The sequence below is a fragment of the Athene cunicularia genome (assembly GCF_003259725.1).
Source record: "Athene cunicularia isolate RWA chromosome 4 unlocalized genomic scaffold, athCun1 chr4_part3, whole genome shotgun sequence".
Taxonomy (NCBI): domain Eukaryota; kingdom Metazoa; phylum Chordata; class Aves; order Strigiformes; family Strigidae; genus Athene; species Athene cunicularia.
Window position 1 is genome coordinate 14,466,577 of NW_020799100.1, and position 25,106 is coordinate 14,491,682.

General features: G+C 45.7%; 1 protein-coding gene across 11 annotated transcripts in view; it reads right to left on the reverse strand.

Annotated features, from left to right (window-relative positions):
- MBNL3 (muscleblind like splicing regulator 3) overlaps positions 1 to 25,106 on the reverse strand; it is an 89,308-nt gene that overhangs the window by 16,595 nt on the left and 47,607 nt on the right. For 6 of the 11 annotated variants that reach the window (XR_003398426.1, XR_003398425.1, XM_026848671.1 and 3 more), the window contains exons 2-5: positions 12,958 to 13,122; positions 4,418 to 4,618; positions 2,778 to 3,014; positions 340 to 393 (exon numbers count right to left, since the gene is read on the reverse strand). Coding sequence is in view for 7 of the 11 variants with exons in the window: in XM_026848671.1 (XP_026704472.1) it covers positions 340 to 393; positions 2,778 to 3,014; positions 4,418 to 4,618; positions 12,958 to 13,122 (657 nt within the window). In the remaining 4 variants the exon portion in view is untranslated. The remainder of the gene's footprint in view (positions 1 to 339; positions 394 to 2,777; positions 3,015 to 4,417; positions 4,619 to 12,957; positions 13,123 to 25,106) is intronic. The other 5 variants (XR_003398428.1, XR_003398427.1, XM_026848672.1 and 2 more) reach the window with 1 other exon arrangement.

A 25,106-nucleotide genomic window follows, 5' to 3' on the forward strand; every position in this document is an offset into this window, starting at 1 on the left:
CACTGCAGACATAACGAGTTAAATTCTCACCGAAATGTTACGTTTCATGAATCCAAAGCTGCTGCTGTTTGGAAAAACACTTCAAAACCCAGAGCTGGCTCCCTCAAAGATTATTCACTGCCTCCAAAACACATCCAGGCTTCCGGAGGCAAAGCTCTGATGGTTAATGGATGGTGTGTGGGGCACAGGATTGGCATGTCTGAACGCACACTGCAACATTTCTGGCCAGGATGGGCAGTCTCCCCAGGCACTAAACTAACACAACAGACCAAGCGCAGAAGGCTTTCATGCAGACTAAGATGGTTACGTGCAAAGCGAGAAGGTGAAAGGTCCAAGTACCAGGTCAAAGGTTGCCTCGAGCGGTCGCTTCAGTGATCTGACAGCTGGCTGAGTCTTAATTAGCAGGCAGCGAGCACATGATGGCAATGGGCCAGGGAGGGGGGGTCAAGCACAGTAACAAAACCAGCAAGCAGAGGTGTGTCAAGAGAGAGCAACATTTTGGAGAGGCGAAGAGAAAAAATAAAAATAAAAAAGTGAATGCATTATACAATATATTAAAGAGACGAGGCATGCACAATGTGGGGTGGCTGAGTAATTACCTGGCCTAGCGGCTAGTCAGCTATTTTGCCTCGGTAAGTTTTAAAAGTAAAGAAACGTCAAGACGCGAACATGTGCTTTAGAGCATCTTCACTGCGGGCGGCACAGCGGGTCAGGAGCACTCAGGGATTAGCACCTGCAAGGGGACTTCCACTGGGCTTCAGCCCTAATTCTGCAGCTACAGGCCATGCAGGGTCAGCAGGAGCGCTCGTGGCAAGGGAAGGACCACTGGCAAAGAAGGGAGGTTCAAGCGCATGCTCAAGTGCCATCCTCAACTGGGGACTGAGCCTGACCCAGTTCATCTGACTGTGCTGCACTGACTTCAGCCAAGCAGGAGCAAGTTAGCTACTACTTGTGCATGTCAAGTAACTGCAGGATCGGGTCCCTCAGAAATATCTTCTGAATTTAGTTTTGCAGTCATTCCAAATCTATTCTAGAAAGTACACCCATTTGTCTGGCATATGTTTTTTGATCCAAGAAAACTGGGCACCATTCTTCCCTTTATTAAGGTCTTATTCTTCAATAGGTACAGTAAATGCATCAAACCTTGAAAAGTCAATGAATAATGTAAGCTGTTTTGGTAGCTGGGGTGATGCAACAAGCAATCAATAAATATTTTAAAGGTTCTAGTTAACAGCATACAAATAAGGTTAATTACATTTTTAAGAGAAGCTAGCAGCATGAATAAAACATGCATTGGCTTTGGTTAAGTAGCAGTGTCCTAGATAATTAGTGAAAAAGTAAAGATCCAATTGTAAAAAACACGAGTTTCATTTCAGAAGATTGTTTTTCAACAGACCTGTGCTGTTGTTTCAACAATAATAAAAAGAGTAAGAAATGTAGTCAATTCTGCAGGAGAAATAAATACTGCAGTATATATTTGTTCTTCAAATTACATTCGGGGTAATATTGATGCTACAAGGAGGGCAGCTGTTTAATTTCTAGAATTGTCCTGGTTTTGCCTTATGATTCACCATGAATAAAAAGCAACCTCTTCTACTGTCTTTAAAAAAGAAGATATTTAGAAAAATTTTAGTAGTCTTACTTCTAAATAAAGAAGGAGGCAAGAACCTTTTTATTATTATTTTTTTAAAATATAAAATCACAGAAGAGATGAGGTTGGAAGGGACCTCTGGAGATCATCGAGACCAACATCCTGCTCAAAGCTGTGTCAACTAGAGCAGCTTGGTCAGGACTGTGTCCAGGCAGGTTCTGAGTATCTCCAAGGATAGAGCAACCTGTTGCAGTGCTTGATCACCTTCACTATAAAGATGTTTCTTCTTACGTTTAAATGGAATTTCCTAAATTTGTACCCATTGTCTCTTGTCCTTTCACTGGGCACCCCAGGAAAGAGTCTGCCTCCACCTTCTTTACTTCCCCCATCAGGAATTTATACACACAGGTAAGATCCCTCTGGGCCTCTTCTGCCCTCCCAAGATGAACATCCCAGCTCTCTCATCCCTGGAGTAAATAGATGCCATTAAATGGAATTCAACAGAATGGCAAACATTTACTCCAGCTAGGAATTTCATGCAGAAAGTCTTCCTTGACTTGTTTTTAGAACTGTAGGTATTATAAGTCACAAATCAAATTAAAATGCAGGTGGGAACCATCTCTACCAAGTCCGAAGTATCAGATGTCTGGAAGTCACCCTTACTTTGAGTCCTGTCATTTCACTAAGCCTTGGCAAAGGTATCAGGCACTAGTTTGCTAAGCTCAAACAAGTGCTACCTTGTCTGCTTTTAAGTCAGTGGATATTTTGCTACTGACTTCAACAGGCCAGGATCTCCCTACAAAGGATGTATTATGGGATGGGCAGTCTTTGCTGTCATTGTGTACTGAGGAAGCTAAACTGACACCTATGACATAGCCACGGAAGGTGTTGGTTCCAAGTGCTGCTGTACTTGCTCATGTCACTTGCTCATATCACATCATGATGTCACAGCAGAAAATCATGGGGTTTGTCACCACATCCCTAACTGGTGAGATGCACTGTGCCACTCAGGGCTTCATGCTATGTGAGCACACAGAAAGGATGAAGAGATGGGATTCTTATCGCACATGCTCTCAGCTCTCTAGTCAGCCATTTACAAAGCACTCTACTTTTCCACAAAAGAAACATATGACACAAATGAAATCTCTTAGCAATGGAAATACAGCCTGAGAAGAGCTCTACTTACCATTGCAGCTGCAGCTGTCTGGTTCACCTGGTGTTGAGCTGCCTTGATTTTGGCTTGCAGGTGTGCAGGGGGATGAAAGTACTTGCATTTCTCCCTAGAGCATCGACCTTTGATGTAATCCATGCAAACTGTAACAGTATTTTCATTTGTGTCTATCATTGCAATATCTATAGGGTGAGCATAGCGGCAATCATTCTCACCACGTGTGCAATTTCCACGCTGAAACTCTCGACAAACCTTAAAAGAAAGTCACATTGTTGAGCAGAACATAAAGTTACTCAGTATTTTCAACACAGTTATCAGTTCAGCTGACCACATTAAACCATACGTGTATTCTAAATCCATGCTCCTCTTGGGTATCACATATACCAACAGTCGCAGGGGCAAGTGGTGCTACTCGAAACTGGTTCAGTGTATGAAAAAAACCACAATGTTACCAAGGCTAATTACCAAATGCAAGTGAAGTACAGAATTTGTTCAGAATGCAAAGTGACCACAGCAAGTCAGTCGTTTCACCAAAACTTTTGGAGCTCAGAATTCCTCCCCTGCCTCTAAAGCTGAGATGTTACTAACTCTTGCCATTTGTGTCTCACCTGGATTATATATTTGTCACAGAGCACACTCTTGAGTAGGACATTTAATTCAAAATGTTGCATGCTGCTGTTATTTGCAATAAGTACCTTTTCTTAAATATGAAGAGCTGCTTTCACATAAATAGCCTCACCCTGGTGTTACAAGACAGCACATTACATTACACTGCAACGCGTTTGTAAGGCGTTGCCGAAATTGCTAGCTTTACGAAGATCTTCCAGATCCTCATAAGTTATGATCATTGAAGCATCAAAGGCAGAGAAAAAGGTTTCATGAAATGCATCTGCAAGGTTTCCTTGTCTGAGAAACTGAGAGAGATTGTTGAGGACTATAGCTGGTGGCGTAGATCATGAACCAGTGCACTATCAGACTGAGCGTGGGGAAAGGTGAGACGTCAGCAAGGCAATATAAAGTACATAACACAAAACAATGTGTTTTGAAATTACACCCTTCTCTACCACCTTCCTGTGTTATAATTTACACCTGCAGGAGCCTTTGAATTCAGATCCTCAGCCCTTATCTCCTGCAGAGCCTCTGCTTAGGGTTTGAAAGACATTTACAGCTCCTCCAATACTAAGTCCCAGAATGCCCAGCCAACTGGGGGGGAGGAGATGTCTTTCCAATGCCCCATACTCACCACTCCCAACAGAGTAATGCATAAAGCTTTCTGTAAAAGCTCAATAAGCCCATCTCTAGACAAGGAAAGTGTGTCTGTTACTTCCAAAACGTCTCCGACTCAACTAGTGAAAGGGCAGACCATCTGGCTTGCATTTTTTTAAGTGTGGCAGATCACACACGGAAAACAACCACCTCAGCCCTGCTCTAACACCCACTGAAAACAGAAAAATGCTCCCAAATTTCCAGTGACTTCCAAGAATTTAGGATCAGGCCCCACATGAGAGTCTGCTCAAGCAGAGAGCAGCAGCCCTGTGATAGGTAAGCTGCAAGTTAAACTCTGCACTTTGTTGCACCAGGTCATTCTAGCAGAGAGCAACAGCTGTTCATTCTGTTCATTCCCATCAGCAGTATCATATCAGACGTCCAAATACCTCCAGTTTATCCGTACGCATCAGTTTCTGCCCAGCAGAGCCTCCTGGTACTGTAACAGTAGGATTTCCGGAAACCAGGACAGGAGTATTTGGTAAAAGCTCTGCAGGAACCAAGCCCATCCCAGGAGAAACATGACTCAGGTAGGGACTAAAAGCCATCGTGGGGCTTGTTGCAAGTGATGGAGTCACAGGAAACGTTGTCTGTGTATAGAAAAAGGAAAACCAAAATATTAGTTAAAAAGCTCTGTCTTGGATTACCCATCAAAGCCCTGCATCATTTCAATCCTTTTAGACAATTTGATTAGCAACATCAAAATGCTGTGCTCTCCAATCTATTCATTTATCGTCATTTACTTGCGATCTATTCGCTTCTCCTGACTCACAGATTTGTGACTCATCCTGAACACAAGACATCTTTATTTGTCAGATCAAAGCATATTGATGATCTTTATAGTTTAATGACACAATTAAGGATTTCATGCCAGCAATTAGGGCAGGCCCAAATTAAACAGACTTCTCATTCCCAAATAAACGTCTCGGTTTCTAAATGTCTACACTGCAATGCTGTACAGAGACCCCAAGGTAAATGGCCGCTTCAGGACCCAGAAGCAGGTAACCCCATTAGCCACATGGTTGAATTCACTATCAGCCTGTGCTGAGCTCCATGTTATCATGGCTAGCGTGGCTCAGGTAGACAAAAGGGATCACTTAAGAGTCAGGCGAGGCATCTGTTCTACAGTATGCTTGGAAGTCTAGCATTCTGCATATCTGGGGTTTGTTTGAGACTGTCTATAGCCTCTGAGCAAAAGCAATTTTGCAGGAGTATCCCAGGCCTACACTCCACGTGAATGGCAGCAAGAGGACACCAAACTCACTTGTGTCACAACATGCCAGACCTCATGGCTTTGGCAAGAGCAGGTGGGTCACAGGCTTGGAAGAGCCATGGACAGAATGCACCAGATGAGATGGCTCAGGTGGACCAGTACAAGGTCCAGGACCCCACCTGGGCTGCAAGGAGCAATGGTCCCATGAGGAGACAGAACAATGGGCCATAAAGATCTTGACTGCTTCAGATCCCTAATCTGTGTTAGGCAGGCCCTCCAGGTGCAGCTGAGCTTCAGCACCGGTGGCCAGGGCCACTTGTCCAGCCTGAACTGCTTCAGCAGCAATGGTCTGGGAAAGAAGCAGCTGTTCTGCCAGGCAGGTGAGATCACACAAAGCTCATAAGCAGGTGCTCAGTTGAAAGTCTGTGAATAGTCCCTATAGCCAGGGAGTTTGTGAGATTTTTAAAGCACCAGATCCAAGGTGTGTTTGCAAATGCAACCAATTCCAGTTGATGAAAAATCCCCCCTGCCCACCCCAAAGACCAGAGCCTGCAAGACAGCACTCCTGCTCTGCTAGCAGAGGCTTGTGCAGCCCCCATGGTAAGCAGCCTGAGACTTGCAACCTCCCTTCTGTCACCTGCTTCACTGTGAACTCACAGGTGTATGTGATGCCGTCCTCAGTAGCTAAAACCAATACCTGGCAATAAACATATGTGTGCTTACCAAATGGCCTGGGGCATTTTTCTGGCCAGGCACATCATTCCCTCCTTGCTTTTATTTTGGTACATCAAGTCCTGTGGGCTTCTAAAAGAAACCACATGTGGACAGTGTTTCTCAATAGCATCTTCATCCCAGTACTTTCATACACTCAGAAACACTTTGCTTGTTGCAGTCTGGAAGAAGCTAGCCCAGAATAACACCAGCCAAGCTGTCCTAACTTATCTTTAGCTTAATGATGCCTCCTTCCTAAGGTCAGAGTGACAGCAAGCAGCTCCTGAACTGACAGGAAAGGGAGGTCACAGCCAGCATACGTCCTGCTTTCTCCTCCTCAATGAGGAGACACAGCTTTCTGAATCAGCAGCTCTGGGTGCTTGAAGTGTAGCAGAACCAAACAGCCTTCTCTCTGGGAGGGACTTCCGATTTTCCTTCTTTTGAGCCTGAGTCAAGCCCCGCTTCAGCTGATGGGAAACCTTAATCATTAAACCCAGAGATTCTCCAGTCCACGGCCCTTTAGTAAATAATTTTCTTCTCTTGTTCAGTTCTCTGTGTCTCCCAGACATTTTACACCTTTTGCTGCTAGAAAAGCTCTTTGAGGATCTTCAAATGCTGTCACTCCCTGAACACTTTAGTAAGAAGGCAGCATCCATTAGATTGTTTTCTTTTGTGCCAGCACCAGTAATTACAGTGGCATCTGCTGAACTTCTGTCACCATTCGCACTGTAAATGCTATTTCAAGGAACTTCTCCAGCCTGACCAGCCTGAACAGCATTATGCTGGGGTCTGACATGTTGTCAGCACTTGTTTTATGTACCCATAGTAGCCCAAACCTTGCAGCACACCTTGCACAAATCTACCCCATGTTTTTCCAGCACCTAATACAGCAAGAGTCCTGGGTATCCTGACAGCACAGGTGTGGCACAGACATTGCTCCAAAATTTCAGAAGATCCTTTAAGGCAGGCTTTCCCTGCCTGGCCTCAAACACACAAGGAGCCAGCCCAAGGACCTAGCTGGTTTCTGAGATGGAGGGGAAATGTTCCTCCCCTCAATGCTCATGCAGAGGACGTCATGGCATTTGTGCAGACAGGGAGGAAGGCTGAGGACTTGCAATGCCTCACACTGAGTGAATTCAACAGAAACCGGTGGAAATGGATGTGAAACGTTCGCTAAGAGATGATATACCAGCCTCTCCATCAAAACCACTATGAACTGGGAGGCAGGTCCTGCTCCCTGAAACACAGTCCCCATCTCCAAGACCATTCCTCAAAAGCAGCCCCTCTCCTCACTGGGACCAACTGGCAAGGACTAATGGATCCAAACTCAATCTGAAGCAAGTGGAGGAAAGAGGTCCATGAGGAACAACTGGTGAGTACAATCTACTCACGATCCTGGAGACCAGCAGAGGGGTACATGAAGGAGCAGGATGGGTTTTTATCACTGTCGCTGGTTGTTCACCCATTTCTATGCCCTGACATCTGTTGCTGCGTTCCCAAGGTTTCACAACCGCTTCTTCTGCCCGCCTGAACCGTGCACCTGGTGCCGCTGATGGAAAGCGACAGCTCTGCTCCACACCCTGCCCACGGGCAGGGGACTGACACTCGGCAGCCGTGCAGGCGTTTTCGGCGGATGCACAGCCAGAGAATGAGCAGACCTCACTCAACACATTAGATCTAGAAGAGCTGGGGTTTTAAGTCTGAAGTGCGCTAAGCGCACTGAAAACTGCTCCTTTGTAAGCTGGCATCAGGGAGCTCTGTATTTATTGTGGCTGATGAGGGGAAAAGATGGGCTGTGCTCATTGCCAGCCCTGACTGCCTGTCTTGGATTGGGAAATCCAGACTGGCTCATGCATCAGCACCAGTAATAAAGATGCTGCCAGCCAAATCACTCCTCCTTTTACGTCTGTGCAGGTCCCCCGTGCCAGGCCTGTCCTGAGGGAATTCAAGTGAGTTTCTTCCTTGCAGCCAGAACCCAACTGTAATTTTTACTCCAAACAGCACTGCTCTCCTCAACATGCCTTCCATCCACCTCTTGTGATTGCACCCAGCCAGGAGACCCGACAGATCAATATTATGACTGTACACTGAAAAAAAATAAAAGTCTCAATTTAGCTGCTGGTGTGTTCCAGGGCAAAACAAAGGGATTGAAGGTATCACCACTTACCCCTGCTGTCCCCCTTAGAACTCTTGCAAATTCAGGAAATACAGGGGCAGGTTTCCCTGCAAAGTAACTTTTATTAACCATAGCATATGCAGACACTACCAAGTAACTCCTGAGCAGAGGGAAACAGGCTACAGTGAAACAGCAAAAGGGTTCGGACTGGTAGCAGCTCACAAGACTGGTTTACTGAGTATTAAAATGCTTGTAAGAATAAAAAAAAAAAGGCAGCTGAAATGGCTGTTGTGAGAACACATCTCAGGGGGAAAGCTGCCAAGGACTTCAACAGCTCTGAGCCTCTCACAGACCCCGAGCATGGGAACTGCTGGGTTGAAGTGTGAGCAGAGAGAAGGGACCATCCGAGGGAGGGGCACTTGTCACCACCAGTGGTGACAGAACCTGGAACAGCTGATTTTGTTAACGAAGTAGAAGTTGCATTCAATTTGCCTAGCAGAAATTGTGCTAAAGCTAGAGAAGAAACACAGAGTGGGTGTGAAGAGGAAGGCAGAGGAGCGGCTGGTGTTTTGTCGAACACAAGCGCTGTCTCAGCTGGGAAGTGTTGATTCTGAGTTACCTCAGACCCTAAAAAGGGAAAGCCTGAAAATGAGAGACCCAGTATAAATACAGAGGTGTTGATCGGCTGAAGGAGGGGAGATAGGTCATTGCTAAGCAGCTACACATGGAAGGCACACAAAAAACAGGCAGCTTTTATTAGTATGGTGACAGAAACATAGAAGATAAAGATCGTGTACTGACAAGGCTCAAGACCCTTATACCGAAAACATAATTGATGCTGTTTGGAAAAAGCAAAAACCTGTGTTCCCCTCCAGTGCAATTGCATGGGGCTGGCTGTAAAAATCATCCCTCCAACATGATGGTTGAGCATGCTGGAGCGAATCCAACTGGCCAAAGCATCCAGCTACCTACCACCACAGATGCTTGTTTCCCCCATCAGACCACAAAGGCACGCTCCCAGCTCAAGGATGTCTCATTTGTGGGCTGCTGTAGTGTAAAGGTCAGGTGTTAACACCCCATAGCACTGTCTCTTGGCAGACATCAGCTCCTGGGTGGGCCAGGGTACGTGTGTTTATTCATTCCTAGGGTGCCTTTGACTAGAGGCTGTGATAAAGATCAGGTTTTTTCTGCATGGCACAAATGCATGCCTAAGACACCTGTTGAAATCTGCTCCAGCACTTGTTCCAAGCATCACTGGCCAAGCAAGTTGCTCACCCTATGCTTTAACTTCTCCATCAGCACCAAGGGGTGGCAGCAGGGTCCCACTGCCCCAGGAGGGAACGCAGGGCTGGGTTAAAGTTTGGGTTGTCTTCAGGGTCATGGGTGACTCAGAGCTGTCAAGATAGTCCTGGCTACAAAGACCTTGACAGGAAGAAAAGATGAAGAGCTTGAAAACAAAGAAAGCTCAGAGAGGGGAAATAACTTCCCAGGGCAGCAGCAGAGGCAGCTGCAGGGCAGCAGTGTAGGCAGGTGTGTCAACACTGCTGTGCTCTATCCAACTGCCAAACAGACACAGCTAACAGGGCAGCCCCATGCAAGCCACTGCCCTACTCCACCACATCAATTTGGAGCTCGTGCTGAAGCACCCCCGTGGCCAGCTCCAAAAGCCTGTTTCACACTGCTGCAAAGACACAAAGCTGAATGAAAAGGGTGGGGATCAAGCCCAGGGTGCAGCACTTTTTGGGTGGTCTTTCTTTGGCACACACATGGCTCAAAGTGACTGTATCTGAGAAACCAGACACAGCTTTGACTAAAATGACTTTCCGTATTGATGCCAGAGCCCAGTTCTATCCACCTTCAACCTGGCTTTTACACCATCCAACAGAGAGGCACAAAACCAGCCCAGAGAGCTTCCAGCACAGCTCAACCAAAGCCAGTAGTCAAGGTGAATCTGGACTTTTAAGTCAAAACTTTAATAAAGTCTTCCTACTTGGCACCTACATGGTCTCTCCAAGGTCTCTCCCAGACAAATACACCATGCTGAGCAAATAGTCTGCTCCATGTCCTTGCCTGACTAGTTTGAAAGTGCTGTACAAAGCAGTCTGTTTAAAACTGCATCATGGGCACCAAACATTCACGTGATTCTCAGCTTTGCACAAACGGTTAGCAGCAACATCAGAGATCAACCAGAGACATCAGAAAAATAAGCTCACACTAGCAACCATTAATTCACACCTAGTAGGCCTTCTGTGAGCAGCGTGCAGCAGGCAGCCCACCTGGGACATGGTTCTTCTCCAAGCAGCACCTTAATTAAACAGCCATCATCAGGGTCCTGGCTCTTGGTTCAACGAGAAGATTAACTCTTGCTGGATGTCAGTGGTGGTGCAAGAAGATCTGGTGGTGAATGTTTAGATAGATTCAATGCCATTTCTGGAAGCATGGTGAAAAGCTGCTGTGTCAAGCGCTGGACTTTTTTTTTTTTTTTTTTTTTTTTTTTTTTTTTCTGGTGAAAATGCACTTTAAAATGTCTAAGCATTCAGCTATTGTTTGGAGCTATTAAGCACGCTGTTCCAAATCTCGTCTCTGGCAAGCATCCCAATTAAGCAGGCATCCCGTTGATCAGCTTTCTGATCACATGGGATTTGTTCTGCTGCTGCATCTGATATAATACTTTCTGCTTTGAAGAACTTCATGTGTAGCCAGGAGGCGGCCCCACCCTTCTCATTGAGAGAGAAAAAAAAATTCTCAAAGCCTACTTCCACTGGCAGCATCTTCAGGAAATCAAAGGCAGGTGAAAGAGCAATCTCTTGTTTGTCCTGAAATTGGTGTGGAGCAAGTCGGGCAGCAGGAATTAGACCAAGAGCTCGTTTACTCTGAGAAAAGTGTGGGAAAGCAGGAAGGGAGCAGTCATTGCAGACAAGTTTTTTATTTTTCTTCTTTGCCCATGTCTCTCTCATGGCACACTTTAGAAACCAGGGACCTTTCTCATCAGATAAGGTTACCCCTGAAATGAAAGCACTAATAAGACAAACCATCAGATTTAGTCTCAGAGGCAATTTAAAAGGCAGGACTGGAATTGCAGGAGGAGTGATCTAGACCTGCAAGACTGCAAAATGGGAAGATGGGAACTTTCCAAAGAGGAAATCCCAAAGATGTTTTGAATAGCCAGCCAAAGAGCGTCCACTGTGAATTCCCCACAGAGGAAAACCCCAAACAGGAAAAGTATGCTTTTGGTACAGGGCTAGGAAATCAGTGCTACCATTTTGTGGGAATTCAGGATTTCCTTCTCATGCTCATGTACTTTCGAGAAAAGTGAATTCCACAAAAAGAGGTGCAAAGATCACAGCAGATTAGAGTTTAAGGTGCAGAGCAACTAAAGAATCCTGTGGCCCATTTTCTCTTCTGCCTCACTTCTCCACCTTTGAGACAAGAAGAATAAACAGCACTTCCCTAGCTTACACGGCAGGGTGAAGATAAAACTGCTAACACACATGCAGGATGACCAGAGTGAGGGTGCACATAGAAGAGCCTTCACAAGACAGGAGGAACACACCAGACTGAGGAAATGTCTCAGCAGGGTGGCAGAGCACCATCATGGAGGGACACTGGCCAGCTTTCCCTCCCAAAACACAGAATCATTGCAAGCTCTTGCACCAAGCAGCACAGCAGCATCCAGCAAGGAAGAAACCTCCAGCAAGGAAGAAACCTCCACCAGTCTCTTGTGAGGATAAACCAGAGACACTCCAGCTTGTCAAAGCTGGGGTGACAGCTGCTGAGTCTGAAGCCTCATTTGGGCAGAGAAGCCAGGCACTGTAGGTGGGACAGCAAGAGGCCAAATGCAGGTTTTTTCACAGACTTGCACATCTTCAGGCTGGAAGAGTCTGTTCTAGGGATCCAGCCAGACCTTCTGTGTGGCACAACACAGGGAACCTCACCCAACAACTGCACATCAAGTGCACATCACCCCAGGAAAGACATTCAGCCCTGACTTTAAATGGAGAATTCTTAATTAGGCGCTCGGTTAAAAATGTGCAGCTTATTTATGTCAGCACCAAAGAGTTGCTTCGAGACCCTGACGTTTCTTAAAATATACATAGCGACAGACTCAAACTCAGCTGACAAATATCACCCCATCCCAGATACACCAGCCAGCAGACACAAGCCATCCTCTTCCTGGCATAACAGGGTTCTCCAGCCTGAAAACCTGTTTTAACTGATAGGCTACAGCAGGGACAGGCAGTGAAGGCTTCTCTGAACTACATGCTCTGCAAACACCCATCTCCCACAGGCTTCCTTCCCTACCTGAAGAGAAGCAAAACTTTCCTGCTGTTAGTACAAAACAGCATTACTGTGAAAAACAAGTGACAGAACTGTGACATCAGCTCAACTCTCTGCTGGGACAACTGCAGCAAAATGGGTCACTCCCAGACAAGACAAAAATGTATTAAAGTCTGGATAGGATTCATCTTCCCCAATTTTAGCCCATCAGTAAAATGCATCGAGTCCAAGGGAGCCAATTAGCCTCTTGCCACAACATGGAAGAACTCCAGCATCCTCACCCCAGTGTAAAACAGCTATCCAAAATAAGATCCACTGGAATTGAGGACTTTTGGGATGTACATGAATTATCTGGTCAAATATCCACCTGGTGGTAAGACCCTTCCACTTGATGCCTCAATCTCACAGCTCGCTCCTCAATGATCAGAGGAAAGGGGAGCCACAGCTTGCAAGAGGATGCAGACGTAACATCAGACATCCCTCTGGAAGATGCTGCCCAACTCCGCGCAGCATGAACAACCACCTGAGCAAAAGCACAGGGCTAGGGTCTCCGTGAGCAAACAGGAAAGAAACACAGAGCAGCGTGAACACGATTCAATGCTGTAACTTACAATTGGCTGTAGCTGCGCGCCTGGTAGCATGAACTGCATTTGCTGAGCAAACATGGCTGCGGCTGTCTTCTGCTGGATCAGGTTGTTGCGTCCATTTATTTCAAGTTGTGTTTTTAAGTGCGGGGGAGGGTGGAGATATTTGCAGTTCTCTCGGGTACACCGGCCCTAAAAACCACAATGAAACAGCATTTCAGTGAATGTAACACTCAGGGCAGTCAGAAAAATTTAATTAAGGCTTGTTTGGGTTACTGTAACACCACAATCACCTAGGCAGAGGCAGTTTGGTAGCTGCTGTGCTTCTTTTGTGATTTTTCTATAGAAGTGCAATACTAAGGTGAAGAGAAGAGCAACATGACTTCTCCTGCTGTAAACCCTAACTGAATACTATCAAGCTAAACCCAAAAGTTAGGCTTCCTGATGTTAAAATGATTGCTGTAAAAAACCAAAACAAACCAACCACACTAACACAAAGTATTTTCAGAAGTTAGTGGCAACAGCTCCAGAAACAACAACAAAAATTCCCCACTTGTGTGGGTTGTTTTTCCCCTCCCTCCCAACACCAGTCCACTCAACTGGCCCTGACAACCAGACAGTGAGAAACAAAATCATCTCCACCACTTCCCCAACTGTGCTGGGTAAAACATTAAGGTGACAGCTCTGTAAAGCAACACCCCTGATCTTCAACATGCATGTACTGAGATGCTGAGAACTGGTAGTCACAGGAGGAAGAATTGAAACAATCTCCTCTTCGTGCTTTCCTCAGTTAAAATCCACAGTATGTTGCATCACTACTCCCCCCCCTCAATTAAACATAAGCACGAGGGAAGCCAGTGGCTCCTAAAAAGCAAAGGATTACTAAAGTTACAGATCACCTGAGATCAACAAAGATCATAATTTTTTTTTTAAAAAAATCTCTAAATTGTGCCTTGCTTCAGTAGTGTTTGCACATACATATAGGAAGATACATACCAGTAGTCAACTGAACACAGAAAACCAGTAACAAATTTTGTCATGAAGATAAAATAATTATTGAAAAATAGGGTTCCCCCCCCCCTTTCTCTGTGTATTCCCTCACCAAGAAACAGAGGCATACAGAATACAAGAAACATTTTATGCAACTTTATGCATAAGTTTTAGAAATAACTCATGGTGAGGTTTTTCAAGGAAGTAATTCTTCTGTAGCTATTCAGAGCCTAATAAAACAAGGCCAGGCCTGGGGACCACAGAGCTGCTGCATGACATAACTAATAATTGTTCTTGCAGACAGGAAAGGAGTGGGACCATCCATTACCCAGCCTGTCCCTGGCACTCTCGTCAAGGGCTGGACACCGAGTTCTCAGTATCAATATAAGTTTGTTTCCAAAAAAGGGGCACATCAGGTGACTCCACAAACCTGCTCCTGTCAGCAGGATCACAGGCAGCAGAGCCATAACCCCATAACCAGGTCCACATGGGTACACCCATTACACACCAGTGCACCCAGGGCACAGGGACTGGTGGAAACCCCCTGAGATGGGCCCCAGCCTGCATCCAGGGTGCTTCCCTGGGGATTTTTAAGACCTGTCTCTGCCTGCACGAATGTATGGGTGGAACTGCTCGACAGTCTGGGTACCACTGCACAAAGTCAACACAGTGACCCACTGCAGGGTCAGCTTTTGAACACCCAGCCAGGCTCCTTGGCATGCTGAGACAGGGGCAGGACACTGGAGAGCAGCCAAAGATCTGCAAGCTTTGTGTGCACTCTCCTCAGCCCTCTTTCCTGGTGGGGATAATAGCTTCACTGGGGAAAGGGCTGCAGAGCCCATTTGCAGCGTGAAAGGGGCTGGATGATGGAGTGACAAGAGAAATAGACTTCCCTCATCTCCTCCAAAGAGATCAGAGAGTTAAATGAAACTCCTGGCTTCCTGTTGTTACTTAGAGACAAATAATTCAATGCAAGAAGTGATGGGCTAAACCTGATGGGACAAGAAAAAACACTCCCAAACTTCAGCATCCTGCTCTTGCTGAGTGAAACACTCTGCCCTGCTCCTAGAAGAACCCTGTGGCTCCCAACAACCCAACTCAAAAAGAAAGCGGCTTTTTTTATGCTATTGTTTTGGCTTCTCAGCAACCCAACGATTCCAGATCCCCAGCAGCCAGTTAATTGCTCAAGGTCTCCAAGAACATGAATCTTCATCACCGCTTTCTTCTATCTGTGTAAAGTGCAGGTAAAACGGCACTATGCAGCCGGCTGGTGCTCAGACAACCCAGCACTACTATAAGGTAAATACCTGCATTAATCTGGAAGGAGAAGGACACTCATCAGCACTAGGTAGGTTTGGGTCATCTTTCTCATGGCATCTTTCCAGCTGCATGGAACCAGTCCCTCCACACCACTTTCCATCACTTAGGATCAAACAACAGCCCAGAATTCAGGCTCAAAGCATATTTGCTATGTCCTATCTCCACAGCTTCTGCATGGCTGCTCAGGTTGCTGCAGCCTAGGAGCAGACCCCGCAGAGCAGCAGGTTGTTGATGGCCAGGCAGCTGCTCTATTCTAAGCTCCAGCCTCCAAGAGCTTACACATCTGCCTTAGAAATTCCTCCTTGGTACAAGCAGTTTGGGCTGAAAAAACACTAATTTCTACCAAATTTGGAAGAAATCTGTGTAGATGTTTCTACACTGCAGGAAAAAAGATGATGAAAAAGCTACTATTTTTTGTAAACAATACTTACAGGGCCTTCTTCAACTTGAAAAAGACTTCACTATTCCAACTGAAATTTTGCATGTCATTGATACCAGTCACCCCAGCTTGGTGTGAAGCTGTTTGTTCTACTTTTTTTCTCAAAACAGGGTTTGTTTAATTCCCACAGGGGGTTCTACAAACAAAAAGTTTTTATTACCAACAAAAAAACCCACCATACAGCATAAAGCCTTGATCCTGCAGACAGAGCTGTGAGCAGAAACCAGTGCCCACACAGAGTGCTACTGGTTTCAATGAGGATGCGTATTTGCAAGGAACTGAGAGCTGTGCTGATGCTGCTGCAGAGTGAAGGCTGTGACGTGTGGCACAGCTGTCAGGCCTTCTAGAGCTCTAGGAAGACTAAATTAATTGCCACTGCACTCAGATTCAAAACCACACCTTCAGTCTAGCTCCTCCTCGCCATCTTTTTGATCCTCAGCATCACCAACAACTGCGTTTCACCAAGACTTGTTAGATGCCACAGCTGAGTCAGGTTGCACTCTCCAGCATCACGGTAGGTTCTTCATCTCTCAGACAATGAATTTTAGGAACTGATGATGTGACAGAGTGACACAAAATGTTCCCGGTTTAGACATCCAGCTATGAAACAACCTTCAAGATGTCTCGCTCTAAAGTGATGGGCACCTGTAGCATCCTCTGAACTCCAGCACCGGTAAGGATGATCCCTTCTTCTATACTTCTATCACAACATCCACAGTTCTCAGTACTTCTCAGCAACATACACTCTTCAAGACTAATTTCCGCTCTACGAAAGCTGCCAGAAGGACAAAGGAACTGCCATTACTCACTTCTCAGTACCAGCTGCAACACAGCAGGGAAAACAACAGGGAACTGGTAGCAAATCTGGTGTGTGGATACTGGGCTGGGGACAAATAAGGACAACTCCATTTTATACCTATGTGGCCTAGGAATATAATATGAGAGAAGACAACAGAAGTCAGGCCCCTAAGTTTCAGATGAGCATCTTTATACTAAAAGGTGCAGTTTTGTTGCAGTGACTAGCTGTAGCTCAGCACAGGGCACAGGACAGTGCCAGTCCCCTTCACAGAGACCAGCTGAGACACTGTCCAAGCTGAGCGATGCACCAAAAAGCACCATCCTAGTACCTCCAGTGCGTCGCTGCATGTGTCGGGAAGGGGCATGGAGCTCAGACTGACCTGTGTCAGCAAGCAGTGTGCTGAGCCTGCTGGGATCAGCACAGCCATCCTGTTGTAACTGCTGTTAATTTAGCACGAGCATTGACTCCGGGGAAGGCGCGTTCCCACCCTGCCCCGGGTGGCACATGAGCCTGTAGCCAGGGAATCACCACCCAGCAACAGACTCTGCTGCTGGCCTTAGTAACATGCTAAATATAGCTGTATCTTCTGGCTCCTCGCAAAATGGAAGGAGTCTGAAGGACCATATTCATCAGCTTCTTTGCCAAATACAGCCAGAAGGGAAAAGCATATGGACTGCACTTCCCAAGGCTAGAAAAATGGATATTAAAAATAAATCATTAAAAGATTTTATAAGAGTATGTTCTCCCCCTTTCTTCTCACACACTCCCCCACCCTTACAGTAGGCTGCTGGCATGTGATTGACTCTGTGTTGCCAACTTAAGTCATGCTGTGATGGTGCATACTGTAAATGGCTGGCATCTGACACTAGCTAACATGACACCAGCTTGCAGTGCAACAAAGCCAGCTGTTTCAAGTGCAGCACTGACGGCAGCAGACTTAAATCCAGCAGAAAAACCTGCATTACACCTGGCTGTTTGGAGTCTGCTGGGCTGCACCTTGTCATCTGCATCCTACCTCAGCGGGATGCAAATAAAAGCACACTGAGTACTGCACCAGGCTGGACGAACCTGCCTGAAGCATGTTGCCCAAATTCTCTTCTCCTGGCTGCTGGAGTGAGGCGAATTGTGTTGCAGAAACAAGACTTCCAGCACAAACCCAAGGCTCTCTCACATTTGCACTAGTAATGCAGTTTGTTATGGTCTCTTTAATCCTGGACACCAGCAAGGGGTTCCACAGCAGACACATGTTTCTGGTTTTAATGACTGCACTGTATGTCCCATCAATCACCAGCAGTTCTCATGTGAAAATCTTCAAGCTAATGTTGCTTTTCACACACTGGAGGCTGCAGTAGGCTTATGCCCTGACTGTGCTGTCTTTTACACAGACACTGATGACATGTGCAATGACTGACAGCAGAAAGAATGAAAAGAGACCAGACAGGAAAGGATTTCCATGTTTTGCACAAAACCAGGCACCAAAACACAGCTTGTCTACATAACTTTTCCCTGCATGAAGCAGCAGATTTCCACCCCCCCAAGAGGAACTCAGTGGGGAGGCACATTCAGAGACTCGCTGGCCCTGCTTACTCAGTGCCTGTCGCTCCAGCACTGAGGCACAAAACGCTCTCTGCTTTACATCCCACTCAGCACATGCACACAGAGCCCTTCTCCTGGCCGGGGATCCTCGCTCCTGCCAGAGGCTTCCATGGCTTTCACATATGCAACACAACCTCAGCCACCACAGTGTCTGCCCCTGCATCTGGAGGGCAGGCAGAGATCAGGCTGCAGAACTGCCCACAAAGCATGAATTGTCATGCAACAGTGGGAGGCAGAAAGCGGGGAGGCTCTGGGCTTCATCCCAGTGTCCATGCAGCACAGCTAAAAACATGCACTGAGCAACACAAGTTGCTCCAGGTCTACCTCTACTGCCATCTGCTCTCTGAGAAAAACAGATACTGGGAGGCAGACTTGGTAGCTGGTAATGCTCAAGCTCTCAATCCTTCATCCATCCTACGGGGTCTTGCAGCTTCAAAGTTACCCTATTGGGAAAGCAAATAACCAGGGTGTTGGGAACACTGTCCATGCACCACCCCAACTCAAGCGCTTCATGCTTGCTGCCATTTATCCCTAAGCAATTTGTTCCAGGGCTGAGCAACTGGCATGCTGGCTAGATTGTGTGGCTCATCCCTCCGTCTCCAATGCTGCATCACGCTCCTCTTTCCTCACAGGTAGAGAGCTGTGCAGTAGGGAGGAAGGGAGATGGCCGTCCATCTCACTGCTGGAGCAACCACCACCTGCTCAGCAAACAACATCAGATAGCATGGAAATAACATGTTTTCAACTGGAAAACAAAGGAGGCTGGAGCCTGATCATTAGCAAGTGTTACCTCTCACAGACAGGTGTTCATGCAGCCAAGCTGTCACTCGCTGCAGTTCAAAGCCTAGCTCTGTACATACCTTATCTGCAATTCCTTTCTACAGGCTAATGAAATGTTAAAAGTTACGCTGCCAACTGAGTCAGTGAGAAGTACAACCTTGCAATCTCCCCTGAACATTGACCCTGGCACAGTACATCAGATAACTTCTGCTTAATAGCAATGCTTTTCTCCTCACAGTGTTGGAGCAGCTCACTTTTACAGAGAGGTTTTAAAGTGTAATTACGTACAAAGCTCTCCTCAAATGTAGGCGGGCTAACAGCCTTCCATGAGAACACAAGGATCCTAAAAAGCAGGTCTAAAAGGATGTAGAAAAGTGACACATCACCCCTAGGCTTGCACAGATCAACTTCACCTATTTTCTTTGTACCTATTATTTGTGTATTTCCCAGATAAAGGACTCCAACACATCACCCTCCCCACAGCTGTAAGGCTCTTCCTGATTCTCAGCTGCAGTTTTGCTCCCCCTGCAACCAAAGCCTAAAACTTGTCTTACCCCAGAGGGCCAGAACAGGGATAACTCCCTTCCTCTTTGAGGAAGGGCCCATACTTTAAGGCTGCAGTCACACCTATTCCCTTTCCTCAAACCTCTCTGCTCCAAACTACACAAACCATTCTTTCAGCTTCGTGTGCATGGTCTCCAAGCCCTTCATGGGGTGCTCCCCTGGTCAGCCTGCAGCCCTGCTGACATGTGCACGCACAGGGCACCGTGCTCAAGGCTAACCCCTTATCAGTGCTGTGCAGATACAAAGATTTTTTTCACATGTCCTGCAGATGATACTGCTGCTTATACATCCCTGAATGGCATCTTTCCTTCTAATAACATAACATTTTTGACTCACTCTCAATAAGCCTTTTCCAGAACTACTGCCTACCCAGCTATGCTGCATCCTGTATCATGCAGCTGATTTGCTTAAATGCAGTATTTTTGTACTGCTTTTATTGAACTCGTACCCCTTTTTATGAACTATTTTACCAACCTTTCAAGACTCCATATCTGGTTCTCTAAAGTATCTGCAGTTCCTCCCAGCTCAGAGCACCCTACCAATTTAACAAGCATACTCTCTCTATTCCATCATTCCAGGCATCAGAACAAACCAAACCTGAACAGTTTTACCAAGCACATCCTTCCAGACTGCCACTGAACTCTGTTTTCCAAGCTGCTGTGGGTTGTCACATAAAAGTTTTTCCTACGCTTTGTTCCCTGTCTTGTTTGGAAACTGATTTGTACCATGTCAAAGACTCCCAAATCTAATGCCAGCACTCCATCCCTCTGAAGTAACCCATCTCAAAGGCTTTCCAGTTCTACTGCTTTTTCTGCTCCTCTCTGGACACCTGTAGGGATGCCGGAGAGTTAGCGCTCTGCATCCCTCCTGTGCCAGCACTCTCACTTGCCATCAAACATGTAACTGTACACAGTGTTGTGTACAAAGAAGCTGGTGGTCTGAAGTTACTTGTAACAGCAATAAAAAACCCCAAACCAACAAAAGCTAGTTGCTGTTTTTTTCAAATGCAGGTGTAACACCCATTTACAGAGAGCCCAAAGACTGCAGTTATGGTGCTGATCCTGCTGTGAACTGATCATACCTGAAAAGAAAAAGCAAAATGTATCTTCTAGTTAGCATTACCAGATGGCAATCAGCCTCCAAAGGAAGGAAAGCAATGTAGACTTCCTATCATAAAGGAGTTTCAATTTCAATATATGTGGATAAAAATGCTAGAGTTAAGGTTAATCTGGTAGCTTCCAGGTATGGGTGATACAGAACTGTCAAATGCATGTTCTAGCTAGGAAAGAGTGCCGTTCATGAATACGTAATTTGCTGGAAATAGGATTCAAACATCCCATAAAATGCACAAACTTCAGTTTTGCAACATCTCTAGGATGAGCTTTGCCAAATTTCATTGAACTTCCCACTTCTGGGTCTAAAGAGCCACCTTCCTGAGCCTATGCAGGCAGATAAGAAAATACTAAAACCACCCCAAGTGTTATTTTGGCCCAACTCAGCTCCCCTGCAGTTACTCAAGAAACCTCTTCATATTTTATACGATGCTCTGAGCTGTGGCAGCAGTGTGTCAGCTCTGACTCGGGGCTGCTCAGGCGAACAGGGACATGTCTTTTGTCAGGGTACAACGAGTCAGACCTGCCTTTCCACAGAGCTTCAGTGGAAAAAAATGAATATCTATCGCAAACTCCCAGGGCTACCAACACTCCCAGCGTTCTCAAGGTAGCCTCAGCTTGCTGCTGAAACAGTGACTGAATTTCATGGCTTCAATGAATGTCAGGTCAAGCCCTTTCTGAGCAAGCCTAGATTTGATTTTGACTGAAATGAGTGAACCTTGATGTTTTGCATGATTTCAAATGAAAGTAGGTGACATTGGGCAGCTACAACAAGAGTTTTGGGGCCTTTTGAACTGAGAGCTCAAAGCAAAGCTCAGTGGCACATGCAAGCGTAAGGCAGCTAGAAAGCCCGCGGAGCAACCCAAGCAAATGCGCTGTGTTCACGCCGCTGAAGTGGGGCTGGTGCATTTTTGCAGAGTCCCAGTCTGCTCAGTTCTCTGCTCCCTGCAGCTGTGGGGCAGAGCCCTTGGAACAACAACCAGTAGGTAAACAAGTAACTGTAGGAATTTGGGCTTTTTGCATGGACTTTAAAAAAGCAGGTCAGACAAATACAGCCACTTCACTCCAGGTAGGATCTAACTCACTTCATGTCCTGTGAGCTAGAAAAAGGCAGAAGGGATGGGAAGCACAGACAAAAATGCCTGGCTTTAGGACACTGGTGCTGCTCTTCAGCCTCCCCGTGTCACCCGTGTGAGTGCTCTGTTGGGATATTTTTGCTTTGCAGGGAGATGGAAGGAAGGACAGAAGGAAGAAAAACGTCAGTATCATTTTTGCAAATGTATTCAAGTCCAGACAAAAGCTGCCAACAGCCAGCTGAGGGGACTGCTGAACAAACACTGCTGGAGACCTGAACACCTCCATCTCTTTGTCATTCCGGCCTTTGTCTGTGAAAGCCAACCTCTATCACATAAACCAGAGCTGAAGAGGCTGTGCCCCTGTGTGCCACTGGCACAGGGGAATACTCTGTGTTAAAGCCCTCTCCACCACCACAGGACTGGAAAGCAAGCTGCCCCTTGCCACCAGACACACACCTGCTGTGGCATGCGGCCAAGCTGACAGGGCTTTGGTCTCTACCTATTGTACAACTGGACAGGTTGCCATCAATAGGCACATGAGAAACAGCAGCACTTTGCTCAAGTAGGGGACATGCTTCCCATTGTGTGGCACAAACAGTTTAGCAGCCAAACAATTTCACCAGTATACTAAAAAAGAAAAGAAAAGAAGTATACTAAGCACATAACACTGCATCACTTGCACCAGGGTAAGAGACAGTCATCAGATGCAAATGCTGGGAACAAACAGATGCACAGCATGGACAAATCCTCCTGCGGATGCCAGTCCTTTCAAATAGTGTGTATAAAACTGCAGAGCACTTGGACAGGGCGTTTCTTAATATCAGATGCACTCTGTTAGGATTCAAACCTGCTTATCTAGGACTCTTAGAAAGTCTACAGCCTCAAAACGTTTGTCAAGCTTGTTTTTGTTACACAGCTCAAACCAGAGCAGGAAGAAAAACAAAGCAGAGACAGCAGTGTTTCCAAATCCTCACCTCCCTCTTTGGTATCACCTCAACCAGTGACAGTTACTCAGCTATTGCCAATAACTTCAAACCACTGAACTCAGCAGGCAAATCCAGCTCCACACAGAAAAGATGGCTCATTAGTATGGAGCGCAAATATTTAAACAAGTACCATCACTCTGGCTTTTTTTTTTTTTTTTTTTTTTTTATTAGAAACAGGGGGGACATGCAACTACTGTATTCCAGTAGACTAAGCAGCCACAGGCACCAGGCTAAACTCCCAAATCCGCATTCACCTGGCAATTAGGGAAGCTGAGAGTTGCTGTGAGTGAAGTTTTACTTTTGCACATTGCTGAATACAGCAATGTTCTGCTGAATTTCCCTAGGACAGCACAAAGAGGTCGTGGCTGTCCTCCTGCTTTCACGCAGGATTTTCATTCCAAGCTGTTTGTTATACTTGAAGGTTTTTACAAACTCAGAGCAGTTATTTTGTTGGGGAAAAGCCCTGTAGCTCCTTCATTATATTTTTACATCTTGACAACTCTTTCCAGCTCTGTTCTCTTGCCAAGCTCTCTTCATTCAGGCCAATGGTATGCTCTGTTATGTTCAATGAAAAACGTGTATTGATTTTAACGTTTTTGGTTTGTGGAAATTTTTGCTTGCTCCAAGCAATGGACGGTGTTTACCAAGTCCAGGAAATATATATCAAAAGAGTACAGCATTGTCAAAGTATTTTTATGAGCTGTAGAGCCACAGAGCAGAAAAACATGTTTATCTGAGCGATTACTACTTGCAATGAACAGCAATCTCATTCCACAAAAGAGAGGAATAAAGACTTCATCGAGCTCTTTTCTTTTGTATCTGCTGATACATTTTGATTAGGCTACGTTTTGTGAACTGTATCAGTCTGTTACCACCCCATATTTGAAATGAGGTTAAAACAGAATAGAAGTATCATCAATTTGGAGTTCTGAACTGATGATTTTTAATGTCTTACAAGTATTATTCCACTACTTGCCCAGGTTCAGGAATGTTAAAAGCACAATAAAATGGGTTTCTTTATTACAGTATCAAATACAGGCTCTCTCCAAGCGAAATAAGCTTTTACAGACATCCCTGGCCACAGACCTGCTCAAGCAACCGATCAATAACAATTACGAAGAAAGGCATTTAGCGCCCAGTAAAGAGAGCACATTTAGGAGCATGTTTAGCCCTGGGATCACTGCATGTATTTAGAGTAGGACGGGAAGCAGGTGACATCCTGTAATGTTAATATTCCTGTGGGTGAATGTTCCAATGCAGGACTATTTGTAAGTAAAGAAATCAATTCTACCTGGAAGATAGAAACACTGACATGTCATTGATTTTTCTTCTGTAATAAATTACAAAAAAAACTCACACCAGTCTCTGGAACAATACTGCACAAGTATTGTATTAAAAAAACACCACAAAAACCCACAGAAAAAAACAAACAAAATAAAACTTCTAATATGTCTTCCACCTTTCTTCTCCCTCAGTTCTGTCCCTCCTGACTGCTATTACATGAGGCCAGCTTTTGAAAATACTAAGTGTAGCTTCTCTTGTCCCTTAAACCACTTTTTCATTGTAAATCCCATAATTCAATTCTACAACTTTCACAGGCTGATTGAATCTGTCAAGGTCATATGGAAAGTTGATGCTTCTGACCTTCCTCTACCTACCTACAGCGTCTGTTGAATATTACAATTGCAGCAGGCAAACCACACGTAGACAGAACCAAGCAAAGTACATTAAAGCCCAGGAGAATAAATGTTAAAGCACTGTGTTCATGAATACAAATATCGGACGCGTGACCACCTCCGGCAGCCTCGCTCCTTGAGTTTACACAAGGGAGAAGGCAAACAGGGAAGCGCAGAGATTGATAACTAAGTGTCTGACCCAAACCCTCCCTCCTGTCCTGTGGAGGATAAAGTCATGCTCAGAAAACCTCATTCTCGATGTGTTTTGGAAAGCAAAATGAAGCTGCAAATAAAAAGATTTGTGGGTGGCTAGGTTTGGGTTGTTGGTTGGGGTTTTTTTTTAGAACTTGGCACAATATACAATTTACCAACTGAGGATTAGCCCAATTTTTGTTTGTGTTGTTGCTTTGCTCAAAAAGCAACAGCTTAATGGGCACAAACAGATTCCTGGTTTTCAAAAAATAATGAAAAAACTTAAAAAAAAAAAATTAATTCCATCTGGGCTGACAATTCCCAGGGAGAATCTTCAGTCTGGAAAAAATAACTCTGCAGGATGTGCTTCAGCCTCAGGTACTGAGGGGCTGCCAGGGGGTAACGCAGCAGCGCCCTGAGCAGGGAAGGATGCTGGCTGGGCTCTGCTAAGCATGCTGATGACTCCTTGCTGGGGCACACCATGGCACTACCACCCTGGCTTTCTACCATTTGGCTGGAAACATTAAGATACGTCAGAAGAGGACATGACGGTCCCTCTGTGCATTAGCTTAAGCCACCAAAGGAGGTGACTGCAGGGGACCAGGCAGACGCAGCAGTACAGAAGGGTGATGCCCTCAGTTGTCAC